The following is an 18,256-nucleotide window of genomic DNA, read 5'->3' on the forward strand; positions in this document are numbered from 1 at the left end:
GGGACTGGTTTATGTTAGAGTTGGTTCCAAAATTTGACCTAAAATAGAACACATACCATCATGCTTTCTGCACCTCACTGGAATCATCTTCCATCTTCCAAAATTCCTAGAAGACTCTTGTTCGTTTTAAAGGGGGCCTTTGCATTTATTAAACATCATAATCCTTTGCCAACTATGTCACAATAACCTGTGCTGTGAAGTTCTTTTTGATAATTTTTAATTACTAAACTCTGAGCCCATTTGAATTTCAATGTAGGGGTACCTGGGCGGCTCAATGGGTTAAAGCCTCTGCCTTCAGCTCAGGTCATGATCCCAGGGTCCTGGGATCGAGCCCCGCATCAGCCTCTCTGCTCAGCAGGGAGCATGCTTCCCTTCCTCTCTCTCTCTTTCTCTCTGCCTACCTCTCTGCCTACTTGTGATCTCTGTCTGTCAAGAAATAAAAAATAAATAAAATTCAATGTAAACAATGCAGTAATAGTCATGAAAAGAGAAAAAAAATCTACTCTGGAATCTATTTTTATTCATAATGTGAAGTAAATATACTAATATTGGATGGGGAGCTATGGATTAATATCTTGAAGAAAATAATTTTTTATGTACTCTGTGCCAAGCACAGATTATTTCTGATGATCCTCACAAAAACCTGTTATAGAAGACAGTTTCTTCCTACACAGCTGAAGAAACTGAAGCTCAGCAAGTTTATGTAACTAGCCTAAGGTAACACACTATTTCATGGTAGGACTGGGATTTGAATCTTGGAGATTAAAGTGTACGTGTTTACAACACTGTCAGTATACTAAATGCCACTAAATTACATACTTTAGAATGCTTACTGTTGTTATGTAACTCTTACTTTAAAAGGCAAAAAAAAATTTAAAAATCAGAAAAAAATGTACATATCTCCCTCCACTGATGTTGAGGTTATGTCCTGATAAACCCATCATAAAGAGAAAATATCATAAGAAAATGCATTTACAACACCTAACCTACAGAACATCATAGCCTAGCCTAGCCTAGCCTACCTTAAACGTTCTCAGAACACTTAACATCAACTTACAATTGGGCAAAATCATCTCACACTAAGCATATTATAAAATAAAGTGTAGATTACCTCATGTCATTTATTGAATACAGTACTGAACATGAAAACCAGAATGGTTGTAGGGTACAGAATGGTTGTCAACGTATGGGTTGTTCACCATCATAATCTCATGGCTGACTGAAAGTCCTGGTTGCTGTCACTGCCCAGCTCATGAGAGTGTCTATCACCTATTGCTAGCTTGGAAAAAGATCAAAATTCAAAGAATGGCTTCTGCTGAATGTGTCTCCTTTGCACTAGTGTAAAGTTGAAAAATCCTAAGTCAAAGCAATTTAAAGTCAGGATCATCTGTATGCGTTTACAGATTGTGTCAAAGTAACTAACAATATAGTAAATCACAGTATGGTAAACTGGAAAATGCCTAGGGCTCAGCTCTTGACTAGCCAACTCTGTGCCCTGGGACTAGTCATTTCACCTCTCCAGAATTCAGTTTTCTAGGCTATAAAATAAAGGAGAGGGAGACTACATGGATGATTTCTAGGCACCCCTTCAGCTCTTCCAGTCCGTCCTCTACTTATTTTCTAAGGCAGAATATTATCTGGTTTTCATTGCCCTCTTGTGGGTGAAAGATGAACTGTAACTATCACTATATTAGCACAAGATTTTGGAATAATCACCTCATTAAATCCAAATCAAACCAGGCATTTGGCATCATGCAGATAAAAAAACTAGATGAATGAATAGTCTGCTTTCTATAATTTTTTCTGTCATGGTGACACAAGCTTAAACTCATAACCTTTCAAAATAAAAATAAGTATATAGTTTCCTGTGGTCAGGAACAAAGGACAGATCAAGTAAACATTTTTCTCTCCTCTACCCACCCCCATCTTCTGTTTTATTAGAACATGACCTTTCCAATAATCTGTCTGTGTTTTTAAATACTGTAAACAAAATTAAAAAGGAAGACATATGGGAGAGGATTGCAGAAAATCTACAGTATGGATAAGATCAAATGTTAATACCAATAATATATAAAAAAAGAGCTTCTAAAAATCAATAAGAAACAAAAATGATTGTTTCCCACCCCAAATGTGCTAAGGACCAGAATGGGTTATTCACTCAAGAAAAAATGAAAATGGTCAATAAATGCTTGAACAACTATTTACTCTCAAAGGATGAAAAAGATGCAAATCAAAACATGAGATCATTTTCCATCCATCAAATTAGGCAAATGTGGTTTGAAAGGAAGATAATATTCAATGAATGATGGGGTGTTCAGAAAACTAGGTCTCTTATGCTACTGGTATTTATGTAATTTGGGAAAACTTTCTAGATGGTGATTTGTCAATGTATATTAAAAGCCACACAAATAGTCATAATCTTTGACCTGGAAATTTTACTTAAAGAAAATAAAGATAGATGTGAATTAAGATGAGTGTTAGGGACATTCACTGATGTTTTATAAAAGGAAACAGTTGGAAAACAATCTAAGTATCCAGGAATAAGTGTTTGATTACATTTATTATGGTAAATCCTTCAAAAGAATATTTTGCAAGCATTATATATATAGTTTCTAGAAGACTATGCAATGACTTAGATGAAAGTCCAGTATATGTTAAGTATATGTTAATATTACAATTGGTATATGTAGAATGACATCACTTTTATTATATAAATATATTAAAATTAAAATCAGGTTACCTCATTTTAATATGATTACAGAAAACTTATTTTCTTTATCTTACTTTTCTGTTTCTTTTGCCTTAGTTTTTTGTTTTATTATTATTATTATTATTATTATTATCATCACAATGAATGTATATAACTTCTGTACTCAGAAAAAAAAAACCCTAAAGACAAAGTTTTAAAATTCTTACTGCTGACACTGCTTTCTCATTGGGAAGAAATGGAAAAAGAGATGATTCAAAATTTATACCAACACTTGTTCATCTATAAGAAGACTCTATAATGAGCAATATATTACAGAACACACCCTTGGCTATGTTGATTTTAAGGCAGCTAGGAACAAAAAAAAAAAAAAAAAAAAAAAGAGAGAGAGAAAAAAGAAGAGATGAGCCTATCTCCTGGTTCCTCACAAATTCACCACAGGAAGGCATGATTTGTACTTTTACTCTAATCAATAGAGCTAATATTGTATTAAGAGCTATTTCTTTCATTCAGGCAACATTTCTTTACCCATTTGATCAATCAATTAAGAAGCACAGCTTGGCTTGTTTGGCTAAAATTCAGGGGGGCTAGAGTGAGATCCATTACACATTTACCCACAATTCATAAAGCATGAAAGGAATTGATGGATTACTAAAAAATACACATACTCGCACTCACAAAACCCACCATTTGAAAAAGCACTTAAATATGGCTGAATCAAAAGCCATATTTGCTTTTGGAAAAGACAAAAGCGATTTATAAAGACACATAGATCACTGCAGCAGTTCCTATATGACTAAAGGTGACAATTCCTTCACACCTTGAGCTGTGAAGATGCTTGCTTATTCTTACTGAAAGCACTTTAGTAACTTTTCACCCCCTCAAAAAAACCTCACACAAACATCACCACCTCTACCAGCAATATAAAAGTCAGATCCTTGTTCAACATTTTTGGAAACATATCAGTGAAGGGACATTTAAACATTTCTTTCATTCTTGAAATATACCTAGCTTCTATCATTATTCCTTCCTTCTCTTAAAGAGAAAGGAGTAAAGAATGAGGACTTCATTGGTGAAGGTAACCTGAAATAATTAAAAAGACAGCAAAAAACAAAAAACAAACAAAAAAACAAAACCTCACCTGAGGTGAGGGATATGTTAATTAGCTTGATTGTGGTGAGGATTTCACAGTGTGTATGTGTGTGTGTGTGTGTATATATATATATCAAATTGTCAAATTGATAGATATATATCAAATTGTATATATCAAAATGTTACACACATATATATGATATATATCTAATTGATATATATCAAATTGATCAAATATATCAAATTTGGTATGTATCAAATATATACAATGTTTTTAAAATTTAAAATAAATTAAATTAGCATATAGTATATTATTAGTTTCAGAGATAGAGTTTAGTGATTCATCAGTTCCACATGATACCCAGTACTCATTACATCAAGTGACCTCCTTAATGTCCATCACCCAGTTACTCCATCCCCCCTACCTCTCCTCCAGCAACACCCAAGTTTGTTTCCTAGAGGAAGAGTCTCTTATGGTATGTCTCCCTCTCTGATTTCAACTTATTTTATTTTTCCTCCTGTTCCCCTATGATCATCTGCTTTGTTTCTTAAGTTCCACATATGTGTGAAATCATATGATATTTATCTTTCTCTGGCTGATTTATTTTGCTTAGTGTAATACCCTCTAGTTCCATCCACATTGTTGCAAATGGCAAGATTTCATTCTTTTTGATGGCTGAGTAATATTTCACTGTATATATATATATACACCACATCTTCTTTATCCACTCATCTGTTGATGGACATTAGGGCTCTTCCCATATTTTGGCTATTGTGGACATTGCTGCTATAAACTTTGGTGTGCAGGTGCCCATTTGAATCACTGTGTTTGTATCCTTTGGATAAATAGATATATACAATTTTTATTGGTCAATTATACTTTAATAAAAGCAGGAGGAAAAGCAAGGCCTTTTTGGTAAGGTTTTATTTATTTATTTGACAGAGAGAGAGAGAGAAAGCACATGTGAGTGGGGGCGAGGAGCAGAGGTAGAGGGAGAGCAGACTCCCTGTTGAGCATGGAACCCAACTGGGGTGGGGAGGGCTTGACTCCAGGACCCCAAGATCATGACCTGAGCCAAAGGCAGACACTTAACTGACGGAGCCACCCAGGAGCCCCAAAAAGACCAGTTTTGAAAAAATCAATTAACATTTTATCAAAATATATATCATAGTTTATCTGACCTTAAATGAAGTATAAGAAAAGCATTCCACTGTAATGAATTCTATATCTCTGTAACAAGGAGAGAAAAAAAGTGAAATGCCTTTCGGGATTACTGAGGCAAAAAAAAAAAAATTATTGCAATTAGAATTACTGCAGGTAATTAAATGAAAGTAGAGATGCCCATCCCAGCTCCTATCCTGACCTTACTCAAATCACTGCCTTGATTTTCCAGTGTGTTTTTAAATTCAATTATAAAATTGAAAAGAAACTCATCTATTCCACACCTTCCACTTTCTGGAAGGATCATAGCCAAACTATTTCCAAAAAAATGAAAAGCAATATTATTTAAGATATCCAGAGAAGGAGATTTCCCAGTGGATTATGAATCAAGCAGAAAAACAACAAAGACAGAAAGCTAGTTTTCTGCTTTGAAAATATCAGTTTGGGATAAGCAAATCCTTTTTAAGAGGCTTATAAATCTCTGATCTTTTATAGTCTAAAAGCTATATCATTATAGCCTGATCAAAAGGATTCCAGGTGCTGTATTTGAAACATGGTCTGATAATTTATTAAATATTTATCCTCAGAGATGGGAAAAATATATGTGGCAAAACAAAAAAATATCTGCTTTTCTCTCCTGTGATTTCAATTGCCTAGAGTCCCGATAGGCAAAAGTAGAGGAATGGGAGAAGTCTAAGTCTGTGACAGATGGAACCAATGTAATGAAATTATGTGCTGCAGAGAGACATATGCCCATAATTTAAAAGTCACCATTATGGCTATTCAAGCCATTTGATGGTAATGCAAGTATCTTTAAAGTCCATTATGTGAGAAGCAAGAAAACAGTTATTTAACAAAATTATCCTTTGTTTCCTGATTTGTTTCACCCATATTTTCATGTTTTCCTAAGGTCTGGACAGTATATCATCCAAGAAGATAAAAGGAATATGTATACTCTGTTATATTTTGTGATGGTTTAACATTTGTTTTAAATTACAATGAAGAAGTAAATTGGAAAGTCAAGATCCAATCTCCAGTCTCAGTGTTCTTCATGCATTAAAAAGTGACATAAAATAAAAGGCACCTCCCCACCTTAATCTTTTGAGCTTGCTTCCCCATCAGTGGAACCTATCTCTCTGATCACTGGGTTGCAGCTGCTTGGGGTACCACGGTGAAAACATGATCCAGAGGCCACATGCAGTGTAGTCTCGAAGAGCGATTTGATTGGTAAGTACTGTCTGTCATGCCCACCAGTTGCTCAAAAAGAGAAAGGGAGAGAAGAAGCACAAACATTGTATACTGGTTATTCAAAATGCACTTTTTATTCACTTTAACACAGATGATTTTTTTTACAGCTGAAACAAAATATCTGATACACAATTTTGGGTTTTTAGCAGCACCTGCAACAAGAGGATTGTGGAATACCTCAAGGTAAAGTAGAGATGGCTGAGGCAGGCACAAATTAACCTGAAATTCATCAATCCACTGAAGACATATGGAATCTGAGGCCCCTTAAATTTAGCTCAATACATGACAACAAACTAAATAAATATTCTTTATGATGTTTTAATGGACTGTCAAAAAAACAGTATATCTCCAGTTAGAAATATCTTATTCAAAAAATCCAGTGTTCTTAAAAAAAAAAAAAACTTTCGAAAATATTGCACTGCACATTCTAGTGTATATAATTTCTAAGCCTATAAGCACAGTTCCTGGTACTCACAGATTTCAGCCTTTGGTGTTTTACAATCTTACCCAAACTTATGTCAGCATCCCACTGAGTGTTACTCACCAAAAATGCCACTGTTCTTGTCATTTAATGTTAACTGTTTTCATTAGAATGTTGTGTAGTGATTTGGCAGAGAAAACTGGTATGGCTAAGAGGAAAGGGGCTTCAGATGACCTGTCATTAAAATTAACACTTGCCTCGGTTAGACAGGAGGTCTATGAATAGAATACCCACGTATTTTTTTTTTTTTTTACTTAAATGACCACATGCCATTCTAATAGTGACAAGTACTTTTGTGAGTGAATGGAGGTCTTCATGTAAGCCTGAGATATACAGATAGAACTATTATAAGCAGAATGCAAGTAGAAAGAGAAGGCCCCAGGTCTCATGCACTTAAAAACAATTAACTTTTAACAGTTCTGATGTCCAGATTTTTACCCTAACATGGTTGTAGCAAAACAATCATAGAACTTGGAAACCAGTGTGGCTGGCTATAGGCATAGGCAGGATAGGGACCAATACTTAAGAGCTGTGGGGTCCCAGTTCTGGCTTTGACTTCTGGCATTGAAATTACTTTGACAATGGGGTCAGGATTATATTTAAATGGGAAATATTGAGGATGACTGGGATGAGATACTGTTTTCCGCTTGTCTATGTAGCCAAAAAGTCCCAGAGCTCTTAAAGCACATAAGGTCCCACATGTAAGGCTGATTCCATATGTGGCTACAATGGAGAGTTCTAGGCTATATTCCTATGAAAGCTCCTGCTTCTTCCCCGGCCTCTGTCTCTTTTGGGGGGGAGGAGTCAATTCTAACTGTCCTTTACTACCTACTAACATAGATATTTTAAAAGTACGGATTTAAAGCTTTGCAGGACAAACAGATCAACCAACAAGAACCAGACTGCATATTTGTTATACATTATATAGCTAGCAGTCATGGTAATAAAAATTTGATAAACCATTTTTGTATTTTAATATGGTATTTTTAGGATATTTATACCAGGGTACATAATGACTACTCAAAGCTCAAGAATTTATCCTGCTATGGTGCAAAATAAAGAGCTGTGGAATTGCTGTGAAATGCTGATCCCAGAATAGTTTGAGAATTTTAAAAGTCCCTCTCCAAAGTCTTAGCTGTTGTCTTAAGAAACATCCAGTGATATCCTGGCACTGAAACATATTTTGTAACTTGCAGATTCATAGAACTTAGAGCTGGAAGGGACCTTAAACCAAATATCTAGCCAGGACGGAAATTCCTTTTATGGTATTTTAACAGATGCTCATCTAGTATCTTCTTGAATATTTTCATTGGAAGGGAGTTCATTATTAAGGCAGTCCATTCCACTGTTGGACAACTCTATGAGAAATTCAGTCTATCATTGGGTTAAAGTCTGCTCTCTTGCTACTTTCAGTGTCCTAGTTTGGCCAGTTGAACATACAGTACAATATAAAGATATTAGTTCCTATAATTAGTCCCGATAATAAATATTTTAGTTAAGGAGCCTTGTGAGAAAAGCCCATTATCCCCCAATCTTTTCTGAAGATTTCTCTGAGAGCAGAGCACAGTGGCACAAAGGACCATCAAAGTTATGAGCAGAGAGCACTGTATCCAAAGCCATATACTAAGCAGCATTGCTAAATTGATAAGAGGTTGTCAGAGAAGCAACATCCCTATACAGCAAAAGTAGACTTATGAAGTAAAAGCAGACCAACCATTTATTTGCAAGGGTGGTTGGCATATTTAAGCATAATCCATTCACTAATACCCTGTTACTTCAAACACAAAGAATATAAGCAATTTCCAGTGTCATCAGTGTACCTCTTATTGAGATAATTTTTTTGAAAAGCTCAAATGGGAGCAAACCATATATAAGGATTCAAACGAGGCAGTGTATGTCATTATACTCTTATATGCCTAATTATCACAACCCTTTTATAATTGAAGCTTAGGACATCCTTGTTTGCATTATTTTTTTATTGTAATACAGCTCAGAGTCTTATTTTTTCTTCCTTTAGCAGAAATGTCAGAAACTGCTTGCCAAGAGTCCATGGTGACATTTGTTAGTTGACTAATGGAACACTTTAAGGGATATCTGTGGCTCTTTAACTCCTTCATGCTGCTGGGTTCTAAGTTTAAACTGGATTTGAAAATATTTAAATCTCTCAGGACTGAAGCTTTCTGAAATGTCCTGATACACACAAGAAGGAAACAGCAGAAATCACGCAAAATACACTTGGCTTGGTAAAGCTTTTTTTTTTTTTTTTTTTTTTTTTTTACTTGCTCTTACAACCTCAATTTGAAAGTCTCTGATACACAGTCACAACCTTCTCTCTTACCCTTTTGTGTGTGTGCCCTCTCATAAGGGCACAGTTTTTCTGACACTATTGACTGAAAAATTTGTGGCACACTTTTAAAAGGCTGCCTGCTTTTAACAGCATGAGGATCCTGCTTTGGAGCCACTGTTCAAGTCAATAGTGTGACCCAACATGCAATGTTCCAGCTGTTCCTCTACAGCCAACACCTGCCTGACAGCTTCTTCAAAGGCCACTGTCACATTAGTATCATCTTTGGCACTTGTTTCTAGATAAGGGTAATCCCCATTCTCCATGCACCAGGCTTGTGCCTCCTCAGTAGTCACTTGCCTATCCTCTTTGTCTACCTTGTTACCTAGAACTACAAAGGGGAAGTGCTCAGGGTCTTTCACATCTGCATAGTAGATGAATTCTTTCTGCCAGTTACCAAGGTTCTCAAAGCTCTGTCGGTCATCCACGCTGAAGGTCAAGAGGCAGCAGTCTGCTCCCCTGTAGAAGGGTGTCCTAAGGCTCTTGAAACGCTCCTGCCCTGCAGTGTCCCAGATCTGGAGAGTTACAAAACGTCCATCTACCTCCAGATCTCGATTTAAGAACTCTACCCCTATGGTGTGAAAAGCCTGGGAGTCAAATTTATTGGTTACATAACGGTTCATAAGTGAGCTTTTCCCAACTCCACCATCACCCAAGAGAATAACCTTTAAGAGCAAGGATTTCCCACTCATTGTTGCAGCACCAGATGGGGAGGAGTTTATAACCAAGAGAACCTGAAAATAAAAGAAAAAGTAGGAGGGAAAACAGTTAAACCTGAAACTGAAATCAGCTTCATAGAAAATTCTCTGAATTTGATTGCTTACTAATTTAATCTCTCTTGATTCATGTTCACTAACTAGATAGTACAGCAGAAGGAATAGAATCCTTTTGTGTACAAGGGAAAAGAGGTCTTGTTTTTCTGAGGTCTTTCGCCTGTGCCAGGAAAATGGCTGAATGCCATGGGTAAATGGACTAGCAGATGGTGCTATAATTTGGTTCAGTTCTCACCCTATTCTAAAGGAGAAAGCCTAAAACAGGAATACCCCTCAGATGTGGAACCATATTATTGGTTTCCAGTTTGACAGTTCCAAACAAGAGGCAAATAGTACAAAATTGATTTGGAGTTTGAATTCTATTCATGATGGACCCAAGAATTATTGAGAGAGAAAGCTGTATAAGTTGAAATTTTAATTCTGTCAGTAGAGTTTGGGGCTACAATTAAACTGGACACCAGAACTTGGAAGAGAGATAAAGGTCAAGTTTTTTCAGGAGTTTGCTTCATTATATTTGCATTGATATGGATATTGGCACAAATAAAGGATCTCCCAGAATTTCTTGTTCACAGAACAATGACATGTAAATTGATGATTGTTGACTGGTATCATTATAACAGCTATCAGTAAGGAAAACAAATCTTTTTTTTTTTTTTAAGATTTTATTTATTTATTTGACAGAGAGAAATCACAAGTAGATGGAGAGGCAGGCAGAGAGAGAGAGGGAAGCAGGCTCCCCGCTGAGCAGAGAGCCCGATGCGGGACTCGATCCCAGGACTCTGAAATCATGACCTGAGCAGAAGGCAGCGGCTTAACCCACTGAGCCACCCAGGCGCCCCAGGAAAACAAATCTTAAATAGCTTATTAATTTTTAGATTTTAGTTCTAATTCCATAATGGCACTAATGAAAATAGACTGTAAACTTTAAAGTGCTAATAACTATGCAGTACCCTTCTTGTTACCTTCACAACATGTCTGTACATGGAATATCTAAAATGCATCTTAAAATAAAAAGATAAAATGTTTGCTGAACAACTAACTGGTACTGGATTTTGTTAAGTACTTTCACACTAGGTCCATTGTGGGAACAAAACAATGATGATGCTAATTGGGTATTATTTATGCAAGAGACCCAAAGAGATGAAAACCAATTGCTAATCAAAAGAGCACATGCAAAAGAGCTTCTGGAAGCACACACATTCAAAATGTAATTTAAAAAAGCCTCATTAATCCTTAGTATTATGGTGGTGCATGTGTAATAATTATATATTTTTCTAAATATTCCTTTTTAAGAGATCAAATGAAAAAAATATATATATACCTACCTACCCAGTTGGGTCGTTGCCACAGTTTTAGTCCTTTCTTTTCCTTGTTGTTGTTTTATTCTTTCTTTTTAGGGTTCTAGAAAATGGATTGGGAAACATTATTATTAAATATCTATAATAAAACAAAGTTAAGGCTATATATAAATCTACTCAAGTCAGGAAAGAAACAGACCCACCTCAACTTACCTGTAGAGGATGCTTTTCACAAATATACTCAAGAGTTCAAAAGGCTAAAAATGCTTAACATGGACAAAATAATATTATTACAAAAACTTTAACTTGTCCTAATGAGTGTACTTCATATGATTTTTAAAGTTTAATATTGTCCCTCCATTGAACTCTTCATTCAAAGTAAATATAGTCAAAGAAAGTAGACGAGGGGCATCTGGGTGGCTCAGTGGGTCAAAGCCTCTGCCTTTGGCTCAGGTTATGATCCCAGGATCCTGGGATCAAGCCCTGCATCGGGCTCTCTGCTCAGCAGGGAGCCTGCCTCCCCCACCCCCCGCCCGCCCCTCTCTGCCTGTCTCTCTGCCTACTTGTGATCTCTGTCAAATAAATAAATAAAATCTTAGGAAAAAAAAGAAAGTAGATGATATTGACAATAGGTAATATTCAGGAAAGGGAAAGCACAGAGGAGTCCAAGACGTGTTGAAATCCTAAGTCAGAGATGAAACTCCTTCCCTTTATGTCTACCAATGTTCCTATCTCCAAGCAAATTGTTAATGCATTCACCAATCTGCCTTGAGGTTGTCTCTGAAATTGATTCCACAAGATCAGAGACAAGATAATTATGTTTGGAGATTCCCTGTTTACAATGTATTCTCTTGGCTAATTATTTTACTCATTAATTTTGATCATCTGTCTCGAACACAGGTTTTAGTATTTAGCTGGCTTTATTAAATTAAAACAAAACTTCACTTAACATTATAGTTAATTATGGTAAGAATGTTATTTAAGCAGCATCAAAAGTGCTGCTCTAAAAAGAAAAACAGTTCTTAGATTTGTTGAGTATTCTTTCTTACTGAGGAATAAAGAAGACCATAGAAATCTCTATTGCCTAATAATCTTGTGATTTTTTTTCAAATATAGATAAAGCATATAATAAGGAATTCATTAGAGACCTAAATCAGTAATTATGAATTTAAATAATGTCTTCTAAATTGATAGGGTTTATCCTCTTTCTTGGTCTATATCTACTCCAAAAAATTTTTGAGTTTTCTACCATTACTGATTTTTGTCCTTTTTCCTGCTCTCAAATTGTTGTCTTTGGAACTAGCTCAAGTAACAAACATTTCTTTTTTTTTTTTTTAAAGATTTTATTTATTTATTTGACAGAGAGAAATCACAAGTAGATGGAGAGGCAGGCAGAGAGAGAGAGAGAGAGAGAGAGAGAGAGAGAGAGGGAAGCAGGCTCCCTGCTGAGCAGAGAGCCTGATGTGGGACTAGATCCCAGGACCCTGAGATCATGATCTAAGCAGAAGGCAGCGGCTTAACCCACTGAGCCACCCAGGCGCCCCAAACATTTCTTTAAATGGAGATGAAACAAACATCAGCACACTTCTTTATTCTTTACTGGTCTATAGGATAATTTTGCAGACTGCTCACTTAAAAAAGGAACAGAGGGAGTACAAACTTGGGTAACAATACTGGTAGTATTAAGGGCCTGTGCCGAATGATCTTCCTTATGTTCCTGGCAAACGGTTGTTCACCTCATTAAACAATTCACTAACCCTACTTTCCCGGCTGTGGATAAACTCAGATGATGCATCAAAGACTGAGTGAATGTGGAAACCAAATACTCAACTCAGGAATAATGATGAAGTATTAATAACCATCTGAGATAATGCTGCAGTTGTTTGTGCATTCCCTATTTGGTCATTTGCACATACAACTTCTGGGTATATAGGCTCTATACCAGGGAAAAAAAAGGAAAAGCAGTGTGGCTCCATGTCAAGTGGTTGGCAGCAATCAGGAAACAAAAGTCTTCATCACTACTATGCCATTCATTTATTTTGTGAACTTGAGCAGGTTATTTAATCTTGCTTTTTTTTTTTCAATATCTTCCTATATAAATACAGAGCTGATAATACCTGCCTTACTTAAATCACAGGATTTAGGGGAAAATGAATAGCTTATGAAGTTTGTGAAGATTTGTAAGCATGTGTTGAAATTTTTGATTTGAGATTTTTGTTCCTCTTGCTCTTCCACCTCTTTTCATTCACTGTTGGGGCCCTTGTGACTCAGTATTAACCCTTCTCAGAAAAGGCCTGCCAGTAGCAAGATCACAATTCTTCCTTTTCCCTTTCTTCAATATCTGAGAGGGATTTGTTCCCCCAACAATTTTGAGTATCTTCATACACCACAGAATCTCAGCATTGGAGGGACGAAAGGATCTTCTTGTCCAATCCTGCTACTGATTACTGAGAAAACATTTGAGTGCCTATTGTGCGCTCTGTCCTTACCAAGGTAACCCTCTGCTCTCCTTCACTGTCTCCAACTCCCATTTGTTTCCTGAAAGTAAAATTGAATACACTTTAGACAAGTCTCCTTGCCTTCAGTCACTAAATCCTCTTCTTTCCTATTCTTTCCCAGTCCTCTGCTACCATTCTTGCTTTGGCCCACATCTATTCTTTCATCTATCTAATCTACTGTGAAAACTTCCTGGCTCTTCTCTCCCTGCCTCAGGTTTCTCCCTACCTCCTTTGCAAAACTTCATCACTTGAGCAGCCATTGGGTGTAGACACTGTTGGAAATGCATACATTTTTAAGGCAAGGTCTTATCCTCAAGGAATTTATGAATTAACATATAAGTTTCAGATCTCATGATTTACAGTTGAAATGGTATCATTATACTGTCTTGTTTTGTTTAAAAACCTTTTTTTCCCCCTAAGTATGTCTTTCCTACACAACCAAATTTTAAATTCCTGGATGGTAAAACCTGTTTGTATACATCTTTGAAGCCCTTCCAGCATGCAGCAAGTGTATCCCTCACATGGATAATCAATAATATTTGCTTACTAATTAACTGTTTAGGTGGGTGCTCAAAACTAATGCCTCTGAATAAATGCCAAGGTACAAGAGATCTGCAGTTCTGTAAGATGTCCAAATACTATTATTTACTTGTGACTAAAGAGCAGAAGTTATGGACTTATCTGGCTCACTTTCTAGGTGGGACTTAACAGGAATCTCACCTGTTGAAAGTCAGTGGCAATGCACTAGTTTCCCTCCCTCTCCCCTACATTTTTAAGATGAATACATAAATTTCTCTATCCCCACCAAATATATGAGCAGTATAATTATCTCCACATTATGTTTTCACTGGATACTGCCATTCCCATCATCATTATCATTACTTGAAAATAAGTGTGATATCCTTTAGTACATACTCAAAAAGGACTAGCACAGTATGAAAGCAAATTGAAAATTTTCTTCTTCCCCAAAATATGCCAGATTAAAGTCAAACCTTAAAAGAAAATAGCATTAAGGAGGCAATGGAATTCTTTGATAACCCTAAGTATATTTAACGGAAAGTCAAATCCTTTATGCATCCTGTTTACGTCCCATATCATCTTAGGATTTTCACTAAAATGTTTACTCTAATTTTAGTGCTATTCAGAGAAAGATCTGCCTTTAAACAACTCAAATATCCTAGAGATGCAATTCCCCTTTCTTATCCCACTTCCCACAATTAACAAGAATTCTCCAAGACTAGTATATTCACTTTTTTCTCCAGTTAGAGTCTAAGTCTCAGACAATAAGGTAAATTAGAAATTCACATAACTAATATTCCCTAGTCTTCTTTGTTCTTCAACACATTTGAAACCTTTTCAATCTGTTGTGCCTGCACCCACACAACTTATTAAAATTGTTGTATTTCTTTGGGGATGCTTAGGAGTGTGTGTGTGTGGGGGGGGGGAATGTGGAAGGAAGCAGTACAATGACAAGAAAGAGGTTGAAACTTTGAAAACAACATTTTAGTGTGATGATGGAGAGAAGAGAAATAGAAAAGCAAACTGGCATCAGTTCAGTTGCCATGGGTGGAATGATGCTCAAATCCATAGGACAGTTTGTTTGGGAGTAAGTGTTGAGAGGGATGTGGTTCTGCAGGACTGGGGGTAGGGGAAGAGCAGCAGGGGAGAGCTAGATGGTGGATGAGAGTGGCCCTGGTGGTAATCTGGCCCTGGTGGAAGGAGCCATGGTTGAAGCTACAGGGAAAGCCTATCTTGGTGACACACTGGTTGGGCTACCCAACTCACTGTGATTCCTGGCACGGTATTTGGAAAATACTGTACTGGAGAACTGGTCAGGGCTTTCTTTAATTTACGTAAAAATCAATACAAATAAGAAATGATTGTAACTTTGAGACCCTCTACCTTAAATGGTGTAGGTTGTTTCCAGTACAACCTGATGCTTGTTCGTGGGATGGGGGAGGGTTCTGTAGAGGGGAAAGCCCTCTGACACACTGAATTCATTGTGTAGAGCAAACAAGCTATCAGCTACATTCCTGCTCTGAGTCCAAATGCCACAGCTGTCACGCCACTGAAACGCTATTCCCACATTTATTACCATATTTATATTCTATATGCAACCAGAGGGGTTCAATGTGGAATTTCACCTCTAATTTTTCACTCCTCACAACAGCAACTCTAGGGCTATAAGCCCAAAGGCACGCTAGATAGCAATTTGACCCTGTCCCAGGGCCACTTCTTCCCAAATAGACTGCCAGAAAACAGCTAGCGAGGTTTGGGTGACATGGAGTAGAGCACAGGGGAAAGAATCTTCCTTAGGAGATTGGGAATGCTGTCATCTCCAGGATGGGTCACTGTTGGGGATCTAGAAAGTGAGATGTTACGCACAGTTCCAACTACCTCGGACCCGGGTCATCCCACCTCATTCGCATCTCTCAGAACAAGCGGCTGTGGCGCATGCGCACTGAGCCACACCCGTTCCCCATGGAGCCCTGCATCTATCTGCGGGGCTTTGGCAGCCGCTCGGAATTACTCAGCAACGCCCCCCCCGCCCCCCATCGTCACCTTCCCCGCCACCATCCCCAACTCCGACCCCTGCAGTGCCTAGGCCTCTTTCCCAAGGTGCAAATGCCGGGGGGGGGGGGTGTTACCTAAACCTCCCTTTCTCCTTCTTCCCACAGGGCCCCCACCTCCCGGCCTCCCGCGTCCACTGGCCGCTAGCCCCTCTCCCTGCCCACGCACCTGCACCTTACCCAATACAATGGGAGAGAGATGGGAGGGGGCCGCGGGTACCAGGCAGGTCAGCTCTGCGTGCCGGCAGTCCGGCTCCTCAGTGACACGGTCACCGCTCCTGCTGCCTCCTCGTCCTCGGTGAGGCAGCAAGAGCAGCTCGGACCTCGGTGGCCTGACAGCTGCCGCTCGCGCCCGCCACCGCCGCCGCGCAGCGTCTCGCGCCCGCGCCCGCCAGGGGAGGGGGCGGGGCCCGCGCCGCCTCCTTGTGCCCCATTCTTGGAACTGGAGACCCGGCTCCGGGGCCTCCGGTCCTCGCGTGTCGAAAGCGCTCCCTGGCCCTCTCGCTCTTCTTTCATGCTCAGGGTCCAACCCTGGCCTCCCTTGTTCTCTCCTCTCTTCTCTGAATAGTAGGCACAATGACAGTGGACCGACAAATATTGCTCTTCCATTTAGCTCCTCTGCTGTTTGGGGCCACGCCCCATTTCCCGCAATTACCCTTCAGCCTGCTTCATTTACCTTTCCTCCAGACCCTCTGCTTTTGCAGAGGATACCACATACTCTGGTTTCAAATAACTCAGGGAAATCCATGATTTCAGCGCATTACTAGGCCCTCTAGCTGGGCACCGCTCATAAAATTCTCTTGGCAATCCAAACAGAAAGGTTCACATGGATAGCTCAGGCCTGAAAGACACACTGCCCTTTAATCTTAACAGTTACCTTTCTAAATGGCCACACAGAAAGTATTACCTGACGTTTCTGGACATGCTGCTGGGGTAGAGCACAGTGTTCCAATTGTGCTTAGTCATCCAGCCAGTCCCTTCTTGTCTCCTGTGGCCCTCTGGTACCTTCAACTAGTTTGTTATTTTTTTTCCCCTGAATGCAAAAGAGGATGGAGCTCCTGGGGTCATTTAGCTTGCACTCCAACTCTCTGTCAGGCAGGTCCATCTCCGAAGCTTCTCTGATGTATGAGAACCTGTGCCTGTGTAGCACTGGCCCTCACTCACTATGTGTCCCCTCAGGGCTCTCACATATGCTCTCCCTCCACTTGGGCCACTCTATCTCTTCACAAGTCAATCACTCAGTCAGTCTCACAGGCCTCAGGTTAACTGTCACTTCCTCAAGGTAACCTATCTCAATAGCCCCAGAATAGAGAAAGTGCCCTGATTTCTTTTCTGGTGGCCCCCTATAGCCAGCCTGCTATACTTTTCCTTCCTAATATGTATAAATTTATGATGAGATATTTTAAAAATATTTTATTTATTTATTTGACAGAGAGAGATCACAAGTAGGCAGAAAGACAGGCAGAGAGAGGAGTGTAAGCAGGCTCCCTGCTGAGCAGAGAGCAGGAAGGGAGGCTCAATCCCAGAACCCTGAGATCATGACCAGAGCTGAAGGCAGAGACTTTAACCCACTGTGCCACCCAGGCGCCCCTATGATGAGATATTTAAATGTATTATTATTTGATTGACAACTGCCTTTCTCCATGTTTTGAACTATGTTTTACCATAAAGTCAAGGATTGTGACTGTTCAGATTTTCTATCATATCCTCAGAGCCTAGGTCAATGTTTATTACATAGGACATGATCAGAAATTTTTTTATGTGAATGAATGTTATGTAATCAATTATTGTTATTTTAAAATAAAATGAGTGGATCTAATTGAATCCCTTGTGCTTCTACCTACACCAGTCCTGCCGCCCCCACAAACTCCCTAAAACACACTTCTGATAAAGAAATGTTCTTAATCCTCTAAATCATTTTTTACTCACACATTCTTATCTATAATAAAAGAAAACATTTGAGCATGGGTCCCAGTATATGTATATGTATTTATAGGTTATATACATGTACTACTTTGTATATATATTTTATACATTACATTATAGATACATTATAATACATATACATTAAAATACTCCAATA

General features: G+C 38.3%; 1 protein-coding gene across 9 annotated transcripts; it reads right to left on the reverse strand.

Moving 5' to 3' along the window:
* Positions 1-4,164: 4,164 nt before the first annotated feature.
* RAB9B (RAB9B, member RAS oncogene family) lies at positions 4,165-16,557 on the reverse strand. 9 transcript variants are annotated; one of them, XR_009350009.1, is made up of 4 exons: positions 16,343-16,557; positions 13,595-13,643; positions 11,137-11,208; positions 4,165-6,218 (listed from the first exon to the last, which is right to left on the reverse strand). XR_009350009.1 is itself a non-coding variant. In XM_059158219.1 (4 exons), exon 4 carries the CDS (start codon positions 9,724-9,726, stop codon positions 9,121-9,123), a length of 606 nt encoding a protein of 201 aa, XP_059014202.1. In that variant the 5' UTR covers positions 9,727-9,768; positions 11,133-11,208; positions 13,595-13,643; positions 16,354-16,557; the 3' UTR covers positions 6,599-9,120. The 9 variants fall into 9 exon arrangements, 7 of the variants coding, with proteins under 7 accessions (XP_059014202.1, XP_059014204.1, XP_059014200.1 ...); XR_009350008.1 differs by having other exon boundaries at positions 11,133-11,208; XM_059158219.1 differs by lacking the exon at positions 4,165-6,218 and adding an exon at positions 6,599-9,768 and having other exon boundaries at positions 11,133-11,208; positions 16,354-16,557.
* Between the last annotated feature and the right edge of the window lie 1,699 nt (positions 16,558-18,256).

This window comes from Mustela lutreola, chromosome X (genome assembly GCF_030435805.1).
Source record: "Mustela lutreola isolate mMusLut2 chromosome X, mMusLut2.pri, whole genome shotgun sequence".
Lineage (NCBI taxonomy): Eukaryota > Metazoa > Chordata > Mammalia > Carnivora > Mustelidae > Mustela > Mustela lutreola.

What these genes read in the sequence shown, in the direction of transcription:
- RAB9B (XM_059158223.1), bottom strand. Translation starts at nt 9,726, where the DNA reads ATGAGTGGGAAATCCTTGCTCTTAAAGGTTATTCTCTTGGGTGATGGT.